At 41.3% G+C, this 21,975-nt stretch overlaps 1 protein-coding gene across 1 annotated transcript in view; it reads right to left on the reverse strand.

Annotated features, from left to right (window-relative positions):
- The window catches only part of SOAT1 (sterol O-acyltransferase 1), a 60,102-nt gene extending 41,082 nt beyond the window's left edge, over window positions 1-19,020 (reverse strand). Inside the window, exons 1-2 of the mRNA XM_067467644.1 lie at window positions 18,914-19,020; window positions 9,109-9,246 (exon numbers count right to left, since the gene is read on the reverse strand). Coding sequence (XP_067323745.1) covers window positions 9,109-9,246; window positions 18,914-19,004 — 229 coding nt within the window. The 5' untranslated portion in view covers window positions 19,005-19,020. The remainder of the gene's footprint in view (window positions 1-9,108; window positions 9,247-18,913) is intronic.
- Window positions 19,021-21,975: the final 2,955 nt, after the last annotated feature.

The raw sequence follows: 21,975 nt of genomic DNA on the forward strand, positions 1-21,975 counted from the left end.
ATCAAGGACTCAGCCCACTTCATTGAAAAAATCAGCAATCTCAAGCTAAATACCAACGACAAACTGATCAGCTTCGATGTGGTATCTCTATTTACCATGGTCCCGGTAGCAGACACCATGGCACTCATCAACCAGAGGTTCCCAGAAGACATCACAGCTCTGTTTCACCATTGCCTCACCACCAGCTACTTTCAGTGGGACAATGAGTTCTACAAACAGAAAGATGGAGTAGCTATGGGGAGCCCTCTCAGCCCGGTCATAGCTAATTTCTACATGGAACATTTTGAAAAACAAGCCCTTGAAACAGCAACCAAAAAGCCCACTATATGGTTCAAACAGGCACATAAAATCACTCTCAACAAGAGATTCCCCCCAGGCGCTTCCAGGCCATTGAATGCAAATCAAGGTGATCAGCTGAAATATTCACAGCTAGCCCCAGCAGACAGGGGTCCTTTGTCTCACCCTGGTCATTCCACAGATATATAAACCCATTTTTCCTACTTCCAACAGACCTCACTACCTCTGAGGATGCTTGCCATAGATGCAGGCGAAACGTCAGGAGAAAAATTGCCTCCAGAACATAGCCATATAGCCCGGAAAAACCTACAGAAATAATACTTAGAAGGTACTCTTTTAACTACCACTATTCACTTTTCCACATAATCACCAGACAATTAGATACATTTCTGCCAACGATAAACAAGTTTTCTGAAGCCGTCGCGGAAGACGTCTGTGTGCTTTCACTTCATGCATCAGCATCCTGGGTACCCATCGTGCACAGATCTTCCAATAGCCAAGCAAAGCAATAATGTGACCCACACATTCATGCGAAATGCCGATTGTGCTTGAAATTTCTCTCTGAGTGATACAAGGATTGTCCTGAATCAATGTCAACTTTTTGCTTGTGAAACTCGGAGGCTGTTGTCACAGGATGTCCAACTCTTTGTTTGTCACGCAAGTCAGATGTACCCACCTCAACATCTTTAAACTTACTTTAAACTTGTCAGATTGGGTATAAGCTATTTGGCTATACAGTGGTCCCTCACTTATCGTGGGTGTTATGTTCCTGGACCACCCGCAATAAGTGAAATTCTGCGATGTAGGGACGCCCCCTCCACTTTCCCTCCTCGCTCTCCTTACCTTCCTCTTTCTCCTCCTCATCGCCCCATGTGGCCTCTTGCCCAAGTTGTAGCAAGAGACCCCATGTGGCGACGAGGAGGAAGAGGAAGGTAAGGAGGGTGAGGGGTGGCTTTTCTTCCCACCTAGCCCTCCTTACCTTCCTCCTCCTCCTCCTCTTTGCTGCCTGAGGCCTCTTGCTGCGACACCACATGGGGCCCAAGCAGCAGCAAGAGGCCCCAGGCAGCAAAGAGAAAGCGGATGAGGAAGGTAAGGACGGAAAAATTCATTTTTTTAAAAAATCCGTGAAACAGTGAATCCACGATAAGCGAATTGAGAAGGAGCGAGGGATCACTGTACTGTATTAGGAAAAATATGGTTGCTATTTTATTTTTAAGGATTTTCAGTTGGATTTAGGATAGGAGCCAGGCCATGCAAAATGAAATCTTGCATTATACCAGTGGTTATTAAACCTTCCTAATGCCGCAATCCCTTAATACAGTTCCTCATGTTGTGGTGACCCCCCAACCATAACATTATTTTAGTTGCTACTTCATAACTGTAATTTTGCTACTGTTATGAATCATCATGTAACTATCTGATATGCAGAATGTATTTTCATTCACTGGACCAAATTTTGCACAAATGCCCGATACACCCAAATTTGAATACTAGTGGAGTTGGGTGGGGAAGTGATTTTGTTATTTGTGAGAAGTTGCTGGGATTTATAGTTCACCTACAATCAAAGAGATTATGAACTCCACCAACGATGGAATTGAACCAAACTTGGCATACAGAACTCCCATGACCAAAATACTGGAAGGGTTTGGTGGGCATTGACCTTGAGTTTTGGAGTTGTAGTTCATCTACATTCAGAGAGCACTGTGGACTCAAACAATGATGAATCTGTGCCAAACTTGGCACGAATATTCAATATACCCAAATGTGAAAACTGGTGGAGTTTGGGGAAAATATACTTGACATTTCAGAGTTGTAGTTGCTGGGGTTTATAGTTCACCTACAGTCAAAGAGCATTCTGAACCCCAACCAATGATAGAATTGGGCCAGGCCTCCCACACAGAACCCCCATAACCAACAGACAATACTGTGTTTTCTGATGGCCCTTGGTGACCCCTCTGACACCTTCGCATGACCCCCCAAGGGGTCCCGACCCCCAGATTGAGAAACACTGCATTATACAGTATCTCCACCAGCAGTTCAAAATATGGAAAAAGCAGAAGCTTTCTGTGCCAATTATCATCTCAACTCAATACTGAATTATGTAGCATCGACTTGCAGCACATATATAAGAAAGGATATGCATACACTAAGGGAAATGCTGAAAAACAAGATAGAACGTGTTGCTTAGCTTTGAGAAAAAAGAAAAAGCAGACCTCAATATTGAGACACTATAACTGATTCATATTGTTCATTAGATATGAATCATTAAGTGAAACAAGCAATTTTAGAGCAAACGGTCTATTTCATTGCGCAAGCCTTAGCTTATGACAGCCGCATGACTTTTTGTCATATGAAGCAGGACAATCTATTTGAATCGGTGTGATGAACACACCTAAAACTTTTATTTATTTGGGTTGTTGCAGGTTTTTCCGGGCTATATGGCCATGTTCTGGAGGCAATTTTTCTCCTGACATTTCGCCTGCATCTATGGCAAGCATCCTCAGAGATAGTGAGGTCTGTTGGAAGTAGGAAAAATGGGTTTATATATCTGTGGAATGACCAGGGTGGGACAAAGGACTCTTGTCTGCTGGAGCTAGGTGTGAATGTTTCAGCTAATTACCTTGATTAGCATTCAATGGCTTGGAAGTGCCCAAGGGGAATCCCTTGTTGAGAGTGATTTTATGTGCCTGTTTGTTTCCCCTCTGTTGTTTTGCTGTTGTGATTTTTGAGTCCTTTAATACTGGTAGCCAGATTTTTTATTTATTTATTTATTATTTGCTATATTTATATACGGCCCCTCTCAGCCCAAAGGCAACTCGGACTGACTTTTGTTTCCGATTTTCAAAATATGGATCATACTTAAAGGTTGTGACATCTTTGAGGTGCAACTTATGGTGCCATAGATCTCAGCACACACAAAATCCAGACAATTTATGATAATAATCTGCTGTGCTGGTATACAATCAAACAGGGTAGTAAAGCCGAGCCATAGAACTGCCCATTTGTCTTTGCTAATTCTGACTTTCTGAAAAGGGAAGGAAACATTTCTCACAAAAGAAGAACACACCATAATTGGAAAATGAACTAAAGTGGAAATCTACCCTAATCCTGGGCCTGGTGACTCAGTGTTGCATGACCAAGAAAGAGAGGGCGCAGTTCCCCTTCACTGTTGTTAAATGTTGCTTTCCTCCCTGAATGACTGTCTCATCTTACTACTTTCTTGTTCCTTTCTTTGTTCCCTTTCCAATTCAACTCTCAGGGTTGAACAGCACTGTCAGCTCAGCTCATTAGATTTTTTTAGCTGAGGGAGAAAAATCGGTCCATTACCAAAGTTTTACTTGCTTTTTGTCTGATCTGTTGAACGTAATATATGCTTAGTTCATTCAAAGGTTGGGTTATCACCACAGCCTTTTCCATTCTTTAGATAGATAGGACCCTGTCACCAGCCAATCCCTCTCAAATGCCAGAAATACAGCTTAATGGTGTAACATTAGAAAATGTTGACCATTTCCGCTACCTTAGCAGCCACCACTCCACAAAAGTCAACATTGACATTGAAATACAACACCGCCTGAGCTCTGCGAGTGGAGCATTTTTCCAAATGAAGCAGAGTGTTTGAGGCCACCTCTCCACAAAAGTCAACATTGACACTGAAATACAACACTGACTGAGCTCTGTGGGTGCAGCATTTTTCCAAATGAAGCACAGAGTGTTTGAGAACTGGGACATCCATAGGGACACCAAGCTATTGTCCTCCTAACCCTGCTATACACCTGCGAGATGTGGATTATCTACAATGTCACATGCAACTCCTAGAACAATTCCATTAGCGTTGGCTCTGAAAAATCCTGCAAATCTCTTGGGAAGACAAACGGAGATAGGAGGACTCTGATGAACCAATCACTACTAACATCGTTATGTGGAGGAAAATCATTAATTGAATTAGTAACCTTCTCGCACTCAATCCCAATCCCAATTCACTCCTCCATATATATATATATATATGGAGGAGTGAATTGGGATTGGGATTGAGTGCGAGAAGGTTACTAATTCAATTAATGATTTTCCTCCACATAACGATATATATATCCCCTCTCTCTTTTTCTTCCCCTCTCCCTATTACCTCCCTCCCCACAACCTTACCTCTTTCCCCTTCAATCCCTACCCAGTTATCCCTATTTTAAGTATACGACATGCTGATGATTAACAACCCTACAGATGTACCCTAAAAAAAATAAAATAAAGATCAATTAAAAAATCCTGCAAATCTCTTGGGAAGATAAGTGGATAAATGTCAGCGTGCTGGAAGCAGCAAAGACCACCAGCATTGAAGCGATGGTCCTCCGCCATCAACTCTGCTGGACTGTGTATAAAATGCCATGTGATGATTTACTGAATGTTATGGAAAAATTTTAATACAAAGCTCTGACGGAAAGCAGTGGTAAACAGGCAGAAATAGCAAGTCTATGTGTATTAAGATATGTAAATGATAATAATTTGTACTTGATGAAAAAATTAACTGATTGACTGAATAAGGTAGATAGGCATGTACACGTCAAAAATATTGGTACCTGATTATATCTGCCATGATTTGCTTTTCTGTTATGTACCATAATCAAAATAAACAGTTTAACCAAAAAAAAACCACTCTGCTGGACTGGCCACGTTGTCCGGGTGCCTGACCACCGTCTCCCAAAGCAGTTGCTCTACTCCAAACTCAAGAACAGAAAACGAAATGTTGGTGGGCAGGAAAAGAGATTTAAAGATGGGCTCAAAGCCAACCTTAAAAACTCAGGCATAAACACTGAGAACAGGGAAGCCCTGGCCCTTGAGCGCTCTAGCTGGAGGTCAGCTGTGACCAGCAGCGCTGTAAAATTTGAAAAGGTACAAATGGAGGGCGAAAGAGAGAAACATGCCAAAAGGAAGGCACATCAAGCCAACCCTGACCAGGACCACCTTCCATCTGGAAACCAATGCCCTCACTGTGGGAGAAGATGCAGATCAAGAACAGGGTTCCACAGTCACCTACGGACCTACCGCCAGTACACCGATCTTGGAGGACAATCCTACTCGGACAACGAGGGATCGCCTAAGAAGAAGAAGGGCCAATTGGCAAGGTCTAACAGAAAGGACCTAGACCATATGTGTCAAATGCAAGACCCACAGGCCCAATCTGACCCACCACATAATTTGATGTGGCTTGTAAGGCATTCAATGTCAAGGCAACATAGTTACCCTTAAACTCTTCCAACTCTATGATTCTCTGAAACAATCTCACAAACGTTTTGTGCTAAAGCTCCATGCTACTGGCACTCACCAAAGCATCGATCCACAGCAGACATAACTATTACCCCACAAAATGGGGACAATTGAGCCAGGTTACCAAAAAAAAAAAACAAAACCCAAAAAACATCTACACTGCCTTTGTATTTCTGAAACATGAGAGATATGAGAATTAGTATGCCTTTAGCTCTCTTTTGGAACCCAGCAGGAGCATTTATAGTTCTAAAGGCATTCAAGACTAAATCTAAAAAATACTTGCAACATACCCGAAGGGACACATCCCCTTGTGAGCATGTCTTTCAAAGGCTCTAGATCAGAGGTCCTCAAACCTTTTTAAACAGAAGGCCAGGTCACAGTCCCTCAAACTGTTGGAGGGCTGGATTATAATTTGAAAAAAAAATGAACGAATTCCTATGCACAGTGCACATATCTTCTTTGTAGTGCAAAAAACACTTAAAAACAATACAATAATTAAAATTAAGAACAATTTTAACAAACATAAACTTATTATTTCAATGGGAAGTGTGGGCCTGCTTTTGACTGATGAGATAGGATTGTTTTTGTTGTTGTTGTGTGCTTTCGTCATTTCAGACTTAGGTTGACCCTGAGCGAGGGCCGAGTAAATAACCTTGGAGGTCCGTATTCGGCCCCCGGCCCTTAGTTTGAGGACCCCTGCTCTAGATCATCCTCAGGCTGGATCTACACTGCCGTATATCCCAGGATCTGATCCCAGATTATCTGCTTTGAACTGGATTATGTAAATCTACACTGACAGATAATCTGGGATAAGAAGATATTCTGAGATAAGATTCTGGGATATAGGACAGTGTGGATCCGACCTCAGAGATCCTGCTTCCCAATATCGGGAGTGCAAAAGATGATGAATAAGGATCCCAGGGTTTATTAGCACCTTCGTTCTGAGATTCAAGCAGCTTCTGAAATTAAGATTTGTTTTTCTCATTTCATTAGAGTTTTTGCCATCTGCACCAGGCTCTAATTGTTTTTCTAGTTTTGGTGCATTTAGCCAGAAAGATTGACTTGTACTTTTCTATTGTTCGTTTACTAGCACCAATTATTGTATCAGTATTTTAATTAACGTTTATTTTTCATATCTGAAAGAAAAAATACGAATAGCAAAACTACACATCTATTTGTTATATGAGAAGAAAGGAAAGCTTAGAGAAGAGTATGATGCCGGGGAAAATGGAAGGAAAAAGGAAGAGGGGCCAACCAAGGGCAAGATGGATGGATGGTATCCTTGAAGTGACTGGATTGACCCTGAAGGAGCTGGGGGTGGTGACAGCCAACAGGGAGCTCTGGTGTGAACTGGTCCATGAGGTCACGAAGAGTCGGAAACGACTGAACGAATGAACAAGATTTGTTAGAACAGTAATGGCAAACTGATGAATGGAGAGAAAGAAGTAATTCAGGATGAGAGAAATAAGCCCAAAGTAGTCAGAGACGATCAGGATGATTAACAGGGTGTTTATTTATTCTATTGTCGAATAAATATTTATTTATTTGGTTTTTGCTGTATTTGTATACCACCTTTCTCAGCCCTGAGGCGACACAGGGCGGTTTACAATGGCAACAATTCGATGCCCCAAAACACCATAAAACATTTAAAAACATTAACACATAAAACAAAACCATAACAAGAATATTAAAAAATAAATCATTTGAATATTAAAACATAGATCATAGATTAAGATCATCTCTTAATAAAAAAAAAACATTCTCCCATTTTCCAAGCCTCATTTTTGTTCTACGCATTTTTGTTCTAATCAATCATTCATTAAGATGGCACTGGCAATTACAACGCTAAAAAAATGACTGAGAGTAACCTCCAAGTCAAGAGAATTACAACTCTATTGCAACTCTAGGGCTAGAAGACAAAGATCTCACATGCTCTGCCCTTTAACACAGATTAGTCACTTGGTTGAAACCCAAGACCATTTGAGTCAATGACAAAGGCATTTTCAAGGCCCTTCAAAAGAGAAGTACAACATATCCCCATCACAGTGCTCTTCATTGTGCACTAAGGAAAGACCTAATTCAACTCCAGCCACACAATGCACAACCCTCTTGTATTGCAGGCATCAACTCAGCTGGTGATAAGAAGCAAAGCCCATTCCATCTCTTTTTATGTAAATAAAAACGCTTTATCTATATAAATAAAAATGTAATGTTCGTTTGTGGGATTAACATAACTCAAAAACCACTGGATGAATTGACACCAAATTTGGACACAAGACACCTACTTATAGTTCACCTACAAGCAGAGCATTCTGAATTCCACCAATGCTGGAATTGAACCAAATGTGACACACAGGACTCCCATGACCAACATGGGCATTGATGGGCATTGACCTTGAGTTTGGGAGTTGTAGTTCACCTACATCCAGAGAGTGCTGTGGACTCAAACAATGATGGATCTGGACCACACTTGGTAGGAATATTCCATATGCCCAAATATGCATATGGAATATGCGTATTTGGGCATATGGGGGCAAATTGAGTTTGGGGGAAATAGACCTTGACATTAGGGAGTTGTAGTTACTTGGATTTATAGTTCACCTACAATTAAAGAGCATGCAGAACCCCACCAGTGACAGAATTGGGGCAAACTTCCCATACAGAACCCCCGTGATCAACAGGAAATACTTAAGGCAGCCAAGTCCAACTCCCTTCACCAGGACAAGAAAATGTAATCAAAGCCCTCCAGCCATAGATATTGATAGATATATATGATTCACACACAGAGAGATATAGTATCATAGACTTGAAAGGGACCCCTAAAGAAGGACAATTCTATGTTGCATGTTCCAGAGTAGGAAAACCAGACAATCTCCACATCAACACTGATAAAGAAACAGCAAGAAATACTGTTTACCCACAAAGCAGAAAGGAATTACATATAATAGAAACCAACACTTTCTCATTTCTTCATTTTCCAGATCCCCAGACTGGGCCACAGCAACGCGTGGCAGGGGACAGTTAGTATGTTTAATAAAAATTTATTTGAAAAAAAAGAAGCAAACCCCAAAACTCCGAATCAAAGTGATCAAGTGTGGCGGGGAGCAAAAGCAAAATTATTTCAATCAGCTGACAGACAAGTCTACTTCTTGCAGTTATCAGTATTCGCTAAGCCACTTTTAAACTTTTTAAACAGAGGGCCAGGTCACAGTCCCTTAAACTGTTGGAGGGTTGGATTATAATTTGGAAAAAAAATTATGAATGAATTCCTATGCAAACTGCATATATCTTATTTATAGTGCAAAAACACTTAAAAACAATACAATAATTAAAATGAAGGACAATTTTAACAAATCTAAACTTATTAGTATTTCAATGTGGGCCTGCTTTTGGCTGATGAGATACGATTGTTGTTGTTGCTGTTTTTGTTGTGTGCTTTCAAGTTGTTTCATACTTAGGTTGACCCTGAGCAAGGACCAGGTAAATGACTTTGGAGGGACGTATCCGGCCCTCAGGCCTTAGTTTGAGGACCTCTGAGCTAAGCGATCTCACCGTTGCTTGAGGCAGAGAGTGACCAGTCTCCTTCCAGCCTCCTCGGCAAGTCATTTTTCTCCTCTGGAGTGCCATATGCTGATCGACGATTCCTTACAGATATATTGTCTTCGCCCACCATCGTAACTGATGAACACACTGAAAAGAGGAAGGGAATGTGATTAGTATAGAACATCGGAAATATCAAGTACGCAAGCAGTCACCAGACCTTGCTTTCATTCATGACAGTAAGGAACATTCTGAAAACCTCTCCTTTTTTAATGAGCAAGTATCTAGCCCTAAAGGCTTAAGCATCATTTTTTGAAGATACAGCTTCAGACAGATGTAACCTGTGAAACCAGAAATAGTGCCTCAGGTGATAGTATTTGTTCATAATGCTCCTGTCATACGGTAAACTTCCTCTCCTTGAAAAGTCTTGCCCAAGCCGATTCCATTATTGACACAGGACAAAAATTACAGGATACATTGACTGCCACTCCCTTTGTCTTTCAAAGTTTCCACATAGGATTTTGAGATATTTCAATCTTGGCCACGGTCGGCCACGCTCTTGTCACATCCCGCCTAGACTACTGCAACGCTCTCTACGTGGGGCTGCCTTTGAAGACGGCCCAGAAGCTTCAATTAGTCCAACGTGCGGCAGCCATAATTCTAACAGGAGCGGAGCACAGGGAGCACGCAACCCCCCTGTTGTGCCAGCTCCATTGGCTGCCGATTTGCTACCGGGCTCAATTCAAGGTGTTGGCATTGGCCTATAAAGCCCTAAACGGTTCCGGCCCAAGATACCTTTCCGACCGCATCTCGGCCTATGAACCCACCAGGACTTTGAGATCTTCCGGGGAGGCCCTGCTCTCGATCCCGCCGGCTTCTCAAGCACGGTTGGTGGGGACGAGAGATAGGGCCTTCTCGGTGGTGGCTCCTCGGCTGTGGAACGCCCTTCCTACAGACATTAGGCTGGCGCCATCTCTCATGGCATTCCGAAGAAAGTTGAAGACCTGGATGTTTGTGCAGGCGTTTCAGTAATTTAGTGCAATCTGGTAACGGAACATAAGAATGGAACAATGGACGACGAACCTGGACTACGCTTGGATGATGAGAAGATTGGGTACGGTTGTTTTTTGTAATAATTGTGCATTGTAATTGCTTATTGGTAATTTATGGATAATGTGTTAAGTCAATTGTTATATGTTGTATGGAACCACTGCTGTTTCTACTGTTTTTACTGTTTGTGAACCGCTGTGAGTCGCCTTCGGGCTTGAGATACAGCTGTATATAAGCAAAGTAAATAAATAAATAAATAAATAATATTTCAATCTTTAGGGAATGTGGCTCAGCTGCCTGGGAGTCAGCTGCATTAAGATCACTACTGACCTAAAGGTCATGACTTCAAAGCCAGCCCAGGTCAGAGCAAGCTTCCAACCAATTTGTGTAGCTTGCTGTCAACCTTTGCAGCCTGAAAGACAGTTGTATCTGTCAAGTAGGAAATTTAGGTACCACTTATGCGGGGAGGCTAATTTACGACGCCATAAAAATCTCCAGTAAGCATGCAAAGAATGAGGAAGTTCTTCATCAGTGTCACAAATGGACGGTGAAGCGACAGCTCCTCTACTGATCAGAATACCCTCATGAAAAAGCTGGAATATTGAATAGCCTCTGTGTATCTGTCTATATATGTTGTGTGTCTATGGCATTGAATGTTTGCCATGTATATGTACATTGTAATCCGCCCTGAGTCCCCTGCGGGGTGAGAAGGGTGGAATATAAATACTGTAAATAAATCTATATATATATAAATGCTCTGTGCATAGTGAGCACCCTAAAAACAAAAGAACCAATGAACGAAATCACACCAAATTTGGCAACAAAACGTCTCACAACACAAGGAGTAACCATCACTCAAAAATTATGCTTTTGTCATTTGGGAGTTGTAGTTGCTGGGATTTATAGTTCACCTACAATCAAAGAACTTTCCGAACCCCACCAAAGATGGAATTGAACCAAACTTGGCACACAGGGCTCCCCTGACCAACAGCAAACACTAGAAGGGTTTGATGGGCATTGACCTTGAGTTTTGGATTTGTAGTTCACCTACATCTAGAGAGCACTGTGGACTCAAATAATGATGGATCTGGACCAAACTTGGCACGAATACTCAATATGCCCAAATATAAACGCAGGTGGAGTTTGGAGGAAATAGACCTTGGCATTTGGGAGTTGTAGTTACTGGCATTTATAGTTCTCCTACAATCAAGGAGCATTCTGAACCCCACCAATGACAGAATCAGGGCAAACTTCCCACACAGAACCCGCATGACCAACAGAAAATACTGTGTTTTCTGGTGGTCTTTGGCAACTCTTCTCACACCTCCTCGCAACCTGAAACCAGGGGTCTTAACTTCCCAGGTTGAGAAATGCTGCCTTAAGGCCATCCAGTCCAACTCCTTTCACCAGGGCAAGAAAATATAATCAAAGCCCTCCTGACAAAGGGCCATCCAGCCATTCACACACACACACACACGTATATGACAGGTGCAGTATCAAAGATTTGAAAGGGGCCCCTAAAGGACAATGATATGTTGCATGTTCCAGAGTAGGCAAACCAGACGTCAACACTGGCAAAGAAACAGCAAAAAACACTGTTTACCCACAAGCATAAAGACATTACATATATTAGAAATCAACACTTTCTCATTAATTCATTTTCCAGATCACCAGACTGGGCCACAGCAACGCCTGGCAGGGGACCGCTAGTAAAAAAAAAAATAAATAGGGAGAATGACCAGACCAGGAAGATGCTCTCTCTTCCTGTTTCTATCGGAAGGAAAACTCACCAGATCCCCCACTACCTTATTCCAAAGCAATTTTGACTCAGAGGTTATTGAGAAAAATCACTCACTGCAAGCATGAATAAGAGAGGCAATTTTTTTTACTACGTGACATTTAGTAGACATTTCACAACAAGTCGGTTCCTTCCTTATGTTGTGAAGGACTTATTTATGTGTCCAGCATTATTAGAAAAAGATTTAAATATATTTTGCTTGAATTCAACACGTATTCAAACAAGCTTATTTTAAAAAGAAGTAGTGTGCTATTTTGTAACCCACAAAAATAGTTTTTAAAACTTATTCTTTTCCATGCACAGCAAAGACTGAGAGTGCTACATAAAGCAAAGAGTGTAGACGTGTGACCCACTCATGTTGGGTTGCACCATCTCTAGTGAGTACAGATAATAATGAGGATGATGAGTTTACTCATTAAACTCTCATCATGTTCTCCGTCTCTGACTAAACTATTTGCCTCTTTGACCTTTTGACTAAGGACTCTTCCAGGCAGGCCCTATATCCCAGGATATGATTCCTGGCTTTCTGTTTATCCTAGATTATTTGGCAATGCAGACTCATATAATCCAGTTTAAAGCAGAAAACCTGGGATCAGATCCTGGGATATAGGGCCTGTCTGGAAGGGCCCGAAGAATTAATCAGAATTAATACCAGCACATTAATACCATGATTTTGCAAAGAAAAAAGTGAGAGGGAAAATATTGCAATTAGCACAACAGAATTTCTTTTAAAAGACCTACAAAAAGTTTGTCCAGTGGAAAAACACAAGGGCAGGGGGTGGAGTTGCATGGTTCACTGGAAGCCATGTGCTTAGACAATAAAGAAAGGGAAGAAAGTTTAATTTAGGCTGGATCTACACTGCCCTTTATCCCTGGATCTGATCCCAGGGCCCTTCGACACATCCATATAACTCAAAATATAATAATAATAATAATAATAATAATAATAATAATAATAATAGGATTTTAGAGAAACAACTGGAAAAGCTGACACGATATGAGGATTTAAAGATCGAACTGGGAAGACTCTAGCACAAATCAGTCAAGGTGGTCCCAGTGGTGATTGACACACTGGGTGCAGTGCCTAAAGACCTTGGCCTGCACTTAAACACAATCGGCGCTGACAAAATTACCATCTGCCAGTTGCAGAAGGCCACCTTACTGGGATCTGCACGCATTATTCACCGATACATCACACAGTCCTAGACACTTGGGAAGCGTCCGGCGAGTGATCCAATTCAACAGCCAGCAGAGTGTCTGCTGTAGGCTCATCTTGTTGTGTTTCAAATAATAATAATTTCCTATATAGTAATAATTTCCTATATACGTAGAGGTAAATTCTGAAATCTCAGAGCCCTTCCTCATAGCCACATAACCCAAAATATCAAGGCAGAAAATGCCACAATATCTGTTTTGAACTGGGATATCTAAGGCCCCTTCCACACAGCCGAATAAAATCCCAGATTATTTGCTCTGAACTGGAATATATGGCAGTGTGGCCTCAGTTATCCCAGTTCAAAGCAGGTATTGTGGGATTCTCTGCCTTGATATTTTGGGTTATATGGCTATGTCGAAGGGTCCTGAGTCTACACTGTCATATATTTCAATTCAAAACAGATATTGTAGGATTTTATTCAGTTGTGTGGAAGAGGCCCAAGTCCCTTCTACACTGCCATATAAGATCCAGATTATCTGCTTGGGTTTGGATTATATAGCAGTGTAGACTCAACCAAATTCAAAGTAGATAATGTGAATTATCTGCTTCGGTAACTTAGATTATATGGCACTACAGAAGGGGCCTAAATTACATTTGAAGTACAGTAACAAGGGGGAGCCCCCGGTGACGCAGTGGGTTAAAGCACTGAGCTGCTGAGCTTGTTGATCGAAAGGTCGCAGGTTAGATACCGGGGAGCCCTAGCTTCTGCCAACCTAGCAGTTCGAAAACATGCAAATTTGAGTAACGGAAGGTAACGGCACTCCATGCAGTCATGCTGGCCACATGACCTTGGAGGTGTCTACGGACAACGCTGGCTCTTCGACTTAGAAATGGAGATGAGCACCACACCCCAGAGTCAGACATGACTGGACTTAATGTCAGGGGACTACCTTTACCTTTACTTTTACAGTAACAAGAGGCCCCTTGTTTCCATCCCAAATTCCCTCTGCTTCCAGTAACCAAACCTGTCAAGACCTCACTACCTCTGAGGATGCTTGCCATAGATGCAGGCGAAACGTCAGGAGAGAGTGCCTCTAGAACATGGCCATATAGCCCGAAAAAACCGACAACAACCCAGTGATTCCGGCCATGAAAGCCTTCAACAATACACTCTCATGGATTCACACCCTAAACCAAATATTTCATCTTGGTGATACACATTTTAGGCATGCATCATTTTGCAACACAGTAATTTAGTTTTACTAGCAAAATGTCCTCGGAAGCACTTTATCTTCTTGCTAATGCAATCAAACCCTATTTTGTCCCCCAGATCCCCTATCCTGGCACATTACATTGCCCTCTCACCCAGTGTTTCTAAAATTTAAATTCTTTGCAACAGGCCCAGCCCACTGTGATTAATTTTCTGTGTTCAAATATTCTGATTTTATATTGCTTTATTTTGTTTTATGTGTATATTTATATTGGCTTTGTATTTTATTTTCTGTAGTATTCTTGTTGTATATTGTTTTATTGTACTGGGCTTGGTCTCATGTAAGCCGCCCCGAGTCTCCTTGGGGAGATGGTGGCAGGGTATAAATAAAGTTTTTTATTATTATTATTATTATTATTATTATTATTAAATCAATCTCTTATAAGAGATACAGACACATACATAAGTTGGAAGGAGGAAATGTATGGGAATACAACATACCTCATGAAAAACTTTCATTTATATTTTTAAAAATACGATTTAGTCCTTATTTCACATACACACAGGCATTTTTCATTACATTCACACAATACACCTACACACCGAAGCCGGCGCACTAACATATCACGACACACAGTTTGAAAACCTCTTCCCTAGAGAATTGTGTATATACAGCACAAATGCTCTTAGACTAAAGTCCACTTCAGCAGATGCAAGAAGCGTTATCTCCCCACTTTGGCCTGAACAGGGAGAGACGGCAAGATAAAGTGGGGTCAAATGGCCACGAAATGCACTTGTTATTCTCAGTTACAACTGACCCCTTGAACCAACCAGAATCTAGCAAGTCAGTACAAATTAACGCTTTAATGGCATCATCAATTGTTTGCACTTTTTTTTGCTAGCAGTCACCAGTGCTTATTGCCCTGTTTGGCATAGGTCTGCCCACGCAAAGCAAGTGAACATAGCATTGAATGAAACATGCAGAATAATCACAGGATGTCTTAAACCTACACCTGTTGATAAACTCTACAAGCTAGCTGGCATTGCCCCCCCCCCCCCCGGGATGTGCAACGGGAAGTTGCTGCTAAATGTGAGAGAAATAAGGTTGAACACTGTGAAAGCTACCCACTACATGGCTACCAGCCTCCTCCCAGTACTCAAATCAAGGAAAAGCTTTATGAGAATAACCACTCCTCCTGGCATACCCCCAGAAACAGCAAGGGTATCCCTCTGGCCAGCTAAACCAGGAAATTCCAACTGGATGGCCCACCATGAGGATCTTCCTTCAGGGGCAAACCAAGAATGGGCAACTAGGAAGTCCCTGAACAGACTCAGAAGTGGAGTGGGCAGATCAAAAGACAACCTGGCATTATATTACCCAGCAAATACTTTTTTTAGATCCAGAGTTTAAAAAACAGTGCATCTTAGATTTGATGGTGCATTGGACTCTAGTAAATATGAGTATTTTCTCTGATGTATCTGATGAAATGCTATATTATAGAAAGTTTATATAGTAGGCCCTTGATATCCAGGATCCGCTGTGGATATCAAAATCCGTGGACACTCGAGTCCCATTATGAGCAATAAAATGGAATCCCTTATACCAGTGGTTGTCAATCTGTGGGTCCCCAGATATTTTAGCCTTCAATTCCCAGAAATCTTAAGAGCTGGTAAACTGGCTGGGATTTCTGGGAGTTGTAGGCCAAAACATCTGGGGACCCACAGGATGAGAACCACTGCCTTATAGAAAATGGCAAAAATCAAAGTTTACTTTTTTGGGGGTTTGTTTGGGAATATATTCAAGCTGCAGATGATGTTTGTGGGAGTAGAATCCATGGATATGGATCTTCTCCTCTGGGCCTATACAATTAGTATTTCTTCTAGTTTTTTGTCACTTTACTTACACATCACACTTTCTATTTTCTCTAACTTTTACTAACAACATTTGATTGATATTTCTTAGAGACGATTTCGTTTGTCAATGTGTTAGTAATGCCTGTAAATACTCATTAGCTTGATCCATTGTCTCGCCTTCTTTTCATCAATCTGTCTCTATATACATACATAAAAGCATACATATATATACCTACTAGCTGTTCCCTCCACGTGTTACTGTGTCCAACCTTCCCTCCCTCTTTCTCTCCTTTTTTCTTTCTCTCCTTCCTTCCCTCTTTTTCTTTCCCTTCTTCTTCTTCCTTCCTTCTCTTCCTGTTTCTTTTCTCGCTTCCTTTGCTCTTTGGTTCCATTCTTCCTTGTCTCCTTCCTTCCTTCCTTCTTTCGTTCCTTCTCTCCTTCCTTCCCTCTTTCACTTTTTTATTTCTTTCTCTCCTTCCTTCCTTCTCTACCTTTCTTTCCTTCTCTCCTTCCTTCTCTCTTTCTCTCTCTCCTTCTCTCCTCTCTGTATATGTGTGTGTTTGTGTACATATGTGGTTTTGCACATGCATAGTAATTTTTTTTGTTTTTTGGCGTTTTAAGTCTCTTCTGCTGTGTTTTTCAGTGTTTTTATGAGTGATAGTCACTTGCTGGCCTGATAGGTGTATTGTGTCCAAATTTGGTCTCAATTCGCCCAGTGTTTTTTGAGTTATGTTAATCCCACAAATGAACATTTCATTTTTATTTATATAGATGTGTGTGTGTCCTTCTATAATTTCTATATCATTGTGTATTTTTTTCATTATAGTTTCGCAACCATTGGGAAACAACTTTGTAAAAGAACACTGTCGGGCCAAACCGCCCTGAGTCCCATCGGGGAGATAGGGTGGGATGTAAATAAAGTATTATGATGATTATTTATTAAATACTAGCCATCCCCTGCCACGTGTTGCTGTGGCCCAATCTGTGTATATGTGTTGTGTGTGTATATATATATATATATTTATGTATTTGTATATATGTGGTTTTGTGCATGTGTTGTAATTATTTTTTTATTTTTTTATTTTTGGCTTTTTAAGTCTCTTCCACTGTGTTTTTCAGTGTTTTTATGAGTGATGGTTACTTGTTGACCTGAGAGATGTACTGTGACCAAATTTGGTGTCAATTTGAACAGTGTTTTTTGAGTTATGTTAATCCCACAAATGAACATTACATTTTTATTCATATAGAACAGGGGTCCTCAAACTTTTTAAACAGAAGGACAAGCCACAGTCCCTCAAACTGTTGGAGGGCCAGATTATAATTTGAAAAGAAAAAAAAGAATTCCTATGCACACTGCGCATATCTTATTTGTAGTGCAAAAACAACACTTAAAAACAATGCAATAATTAAAATAAAGAACAATTTTAACAAATATAAACTTTAAATGGGCCTGATTTGGCTGATGAGATAGGATTGTTGTTGTTGTGTGCTTTCAAGTCATTTCAGACTTAGTTTGACCCTGAGCGAGGGCCAGGTAAATGACCTTGGAGGGCTGTATCTGGCCCCCGGGCCTTAGTTTGAGGACCCCTGATATAGAAGATTCAAGGCGTCCCAAAAGTCACCATGCATACAGCAAATGGGAGATTGTATCTAAGGAACCATACCAAGAGGTATATCCTCCCCTTCCAAAATGCATCCACACTTGCAATACCAGGCAGACTAAGGGGACTATATCCCTGAAACTGATCCCAGGATTTCGGTTTATCCCAGGTTATTTGGCAGTGTGGATTTATATAATCCAATTAAAACCAGGGATCAAAACCACTGAGACAGGGCCTTCTCAGTGGTGGCCCCTCAGCTATGGAATGCCCTTCCCTTTGAACATCCCCGAAAAAAGTCAAGGCTTGGCTGTTTGAGCAAGCGTTTGAAAAGGCAGTGTAACAGACATAGGAATATGGAAAGATTGGATTACAAGATCGGGCTACGTTTTAACTAGGAGTCGCAAATGATTTGTTTACTGAACTTGTTATGGCTTTATATTATATGTTAATGATTTTATGATGTTGTTGGGCATTGGATTGTTGCCTTGAGTCGCCTGCGGGCTGAGAAATATAGTAAGTAAATAAATAAATAAATAAATTTTGGGCCTGGCTGGAAGGCCCCTTCTACACTAGTTTATAATCCAGATTATCAAATCACATCACCCACATATCTGCTTTGAACCGGATTATATGTGTCTACACTGGCATATAATCCGGTTCAAATCAGATAATCCGGATTTTTCATGGCAGTGTAGAGGTGGCCTTACTCTACTTCAATGTTATGGGAACCAGGGAGCTGTAGTTTCCCAAGTCTTTAGCCTTCTCTGCCAAAGAAAGGGTGCGGATGCCTCACTAAACGCTACCCCCCATTATCCCACAAAGTGGTGTTAAACTGAATTATATTGGTGGTGTGGCTTTGGGTCAGGCTAGACGTCCTGTGGGGGACCCACGTGTGCGTGGAGCATGGAGAGAGAGGAAGCCCAGGAAAGGGCGGGAGGGGGAGCAAACCATCCAAGCCAACCACTGGCTTCCTTCCTTCCTTCCTTCCTCCCTCCACTGCCCTGTTGTTTGGGCACGGGTGATTCAAGAGGAAAGGGAACAGAGAGGTTCGTTGGGCTGGGAAGGAAGGGGGTCTGCTTCTCGGCCTTTAAGCGGAGCTTGGCTGGGCCTTTCCTTTCCTTCCCTCCCCTTCCCCTTCCCAGGCTCACCTTCCTCTGGTTCAGCGAGGATGCTGGGCGCGCCGACTCTCTCTGCTTTTGCCGCGATGGGGAGCGATTTCCCTTCGGCTCCCTTCGTCATCACTCGGGAGGGAGGAGGGAGGCCCCGCCCAGGACGCGCCTCATTGGCTGAGCCGCATTCGACGGCGCCTCCGGCAGCGGCTGGAGGGGCGGGTGTGATCAGCCTGAGTCTCCAACTATCTTTTGTGTTTGTTTCTTTCAATCTACTTAGGCACTAAATGTGCCTTCATTCGTACACAATCGCCAGGGTCCACCACTTTCAGGGACACCAGCCTAAAATTGGATCTACACTGCCATATAATTCAGGTTACCAAAGCAAGTAATCCACTTTATCTGCTTTGAACTGGATTATAGGAGTCTACACTGCCATATAATCCAGTTTAAAGCAGATGATCTGGATTTTATAGGGCAGTGTAGAAGGGGCTAAGGGCTGGGTCTACACAGTAGGCCTAGGCAATCCATGGTTCTAAAGTACTTACAAAACTAAAGTTCTGTTGGTGAAAATTTCAGAACTCTAACAAAACTTTCAAAATTTAATTATTATTTCATAATTGGCGATTTCAATGACAGAACCCATTAGGAACTGCCATTTATAATGAAATTTTGAGTTTTCCTATTTTGAATTTTTTTACCACCAGAACTTTAGTTTTGTAAGTACTTTACTACACAGCCATATAATCCAGATTATCGAATCAGATAATCCAGATTATCTGCTTTGAACTGGATTATATGGCAGTGTGTACTCAGGCCCCTTCTACACTTATATAATCCAGTTTATCAAAGCAGATAATCCACATCTGCTTTGAAACAGATTATCCAAGTCTACACTGCCATATAATCCAGTTCAAAGCAGATTATCTGGATTTTATATGGCAGTGTAGAAGAGGCCAAGGGTTGGGTCTACACAGCCATATAATCCAGATTATCGAATCAAATAATCCAGATTATTGACTCAACTAATCCAGATTATTGAATCAGATAATCCAGATTATCCAATCAGATAATCCAGATTATCCAATCAGATAATCCAGAAATTCCAATCAGATAATCCAGATTATCAAATCATATAATCCAGATTATCCAATCAGATAATCCGGATTATCCAATCAGATAATCCACATTATCTGCTTTGAACTTAATTATATAGTAGCGTCGACTCAGGCCCCTTCGACACTGTCATATAATCCAGTTAGTCAAAGCAGATAATCCACATTATCTGCTTTGAACTAGATTATCCAAATCTACACTGCCATATAATCCAGTTCAAAGCAGATGATCTGGAATTTATATGGCAGTGTAGAAGGGGCCAAGGGCTGGGTCTACACAGCCATATAATCCAGATTATTGAATCAAGTAATCCAAATTATCTGCTTTGAACTGGATTATATAGCAGTGTAGACTCAGGCACCTTCTACACTGTCATATAATTCAGTTTATCAAAGCAGATAATCTACATTATCTGCTTTGAACTGGATTATCCAAGTCTACACTGCCATATAATCCAGTTCAAAGCAGATCATCTGGATTTTATATGCCAGTTTGTGAGGTTCCTTCCACAAACTGAATATAAATATTGTGTCGGTTATAATGTAAAGTGTGGGCGTTGATATATTGACTATATACTAAATTTGAATGAAGCCTGCCTTTCCAAAAAAATATATGTTTACGCTATATAATCCAGTTCAAAGCAGATGATCTGGATTTTATATGACAGTGTAAAATGTATGAATGTGGCTCCTTCTACACTGCCATATAAAATCCAGTTTATCTGCTTTGAACTGGATTGTATGGCAGTGTAGATTTATATAAATAGCAAAGGCTATTTTATTCAAAGCAAATAACATTGATTATCTGATTTGATAATCTGAATTATATGGCATTGGAGAAGCAGCCAGTAGGGAAATGATCTCGTACATAAAGGTTACTAAAGGATGTTGCTGGCTGTAATTTTCCAAAGACCGATTTTACTGATTATATCTCTTGCATTGTTTGTACTAGTCTTCTCTTAAAGATGGTGGTTAGTTTGCGTTTACTATATCTTCTGTACCATCAGAATACACAATGTGATATGCCGGTTAGTTTTAAGGTAAGGTAAAGGTAAGGTTAATTTTAAGGTAAGGTAAAAGTAAAGGTTTCCCCTTGACATTAAGTCCAGTAATGCCCAACTCTGGGGGTTGGTGCTCATCTCTATTTCTAAGATTAAAAGCCAGTGTTGTCCGTAGACGCCTCCAAGGTTATGTGGCTGGCATGACTGCATGGAGCACCGTTACCTGCCCACAGAAGCGGTACCTATTGTTCTATTCACATTTGCATATTTTCGAATTGCTAGGTTGGCAGAAGCTGGGCCTAAAAGCGGGAGCTCACCGCACTCCCTGGATTTGAACCTGCGACCTTGGGGCTTCTATATGGATGACAAGAAGCTCTTACATTCCACCTTTAGTACCTAATAGCCGGTCTTGGAAGATTAAGACCCCTTCCACGCCGCTAAAAAAACCCCCATATTATCTGCTTTGAACTGGAATATATAGCAGTGTGGATTTATTTATTTTTATTTATTTACAGTATTTATATTCTGCCCTTCTCACCCCGCAGGGGACTCTGGGTGGATTACAATGTACATATACATGGCAAACATTCAATGCCATAGACACACAACATATATAGACAGACACACAGAGGCTACTTAACATTCCAGCTTTTTCATGAGGGTATTCTGGCCACCAGGGGAGCTGTTGCTTCACCGTCCATTTGTAGCACTGAATAAGTACTTCCTCATTCTTTGCAGGCTTGCTGGAGATTTTTATGGCATTGTAAATTAGTTAAATGAGCCTCCCCGCACAGGCGGTACCTAAATTTCTTACTTGACAAATGCAACTGTCTTTTGGGCTGCAAAGGTCGACAGCAAGCTACACAAATTGATCGGACACTCACTCCGACCCAGGCTGGTTTCGAACTCATTACATTTCGGTCAGTAGTGATTTTAATGCAGCTGACTCCCAGCCAACTGCGCCACAGTCCTGGTGCAATTCAGA

The sequence above is a fragment of the Anolis sagrei genome, chromosome 4 (assembly GCF_037176765.1).
Source record: "Anolis sagrei isolate rAnoSag1 chromosome 4, rAnoSag1.mat, whole genome shotgun sequence".
Lineage (NCBI taxonomy): Eukaryota > Metazoa > Chordata > Lepidosauria > Squamata > Dactyloidae > Anolis > Anolis sagrei.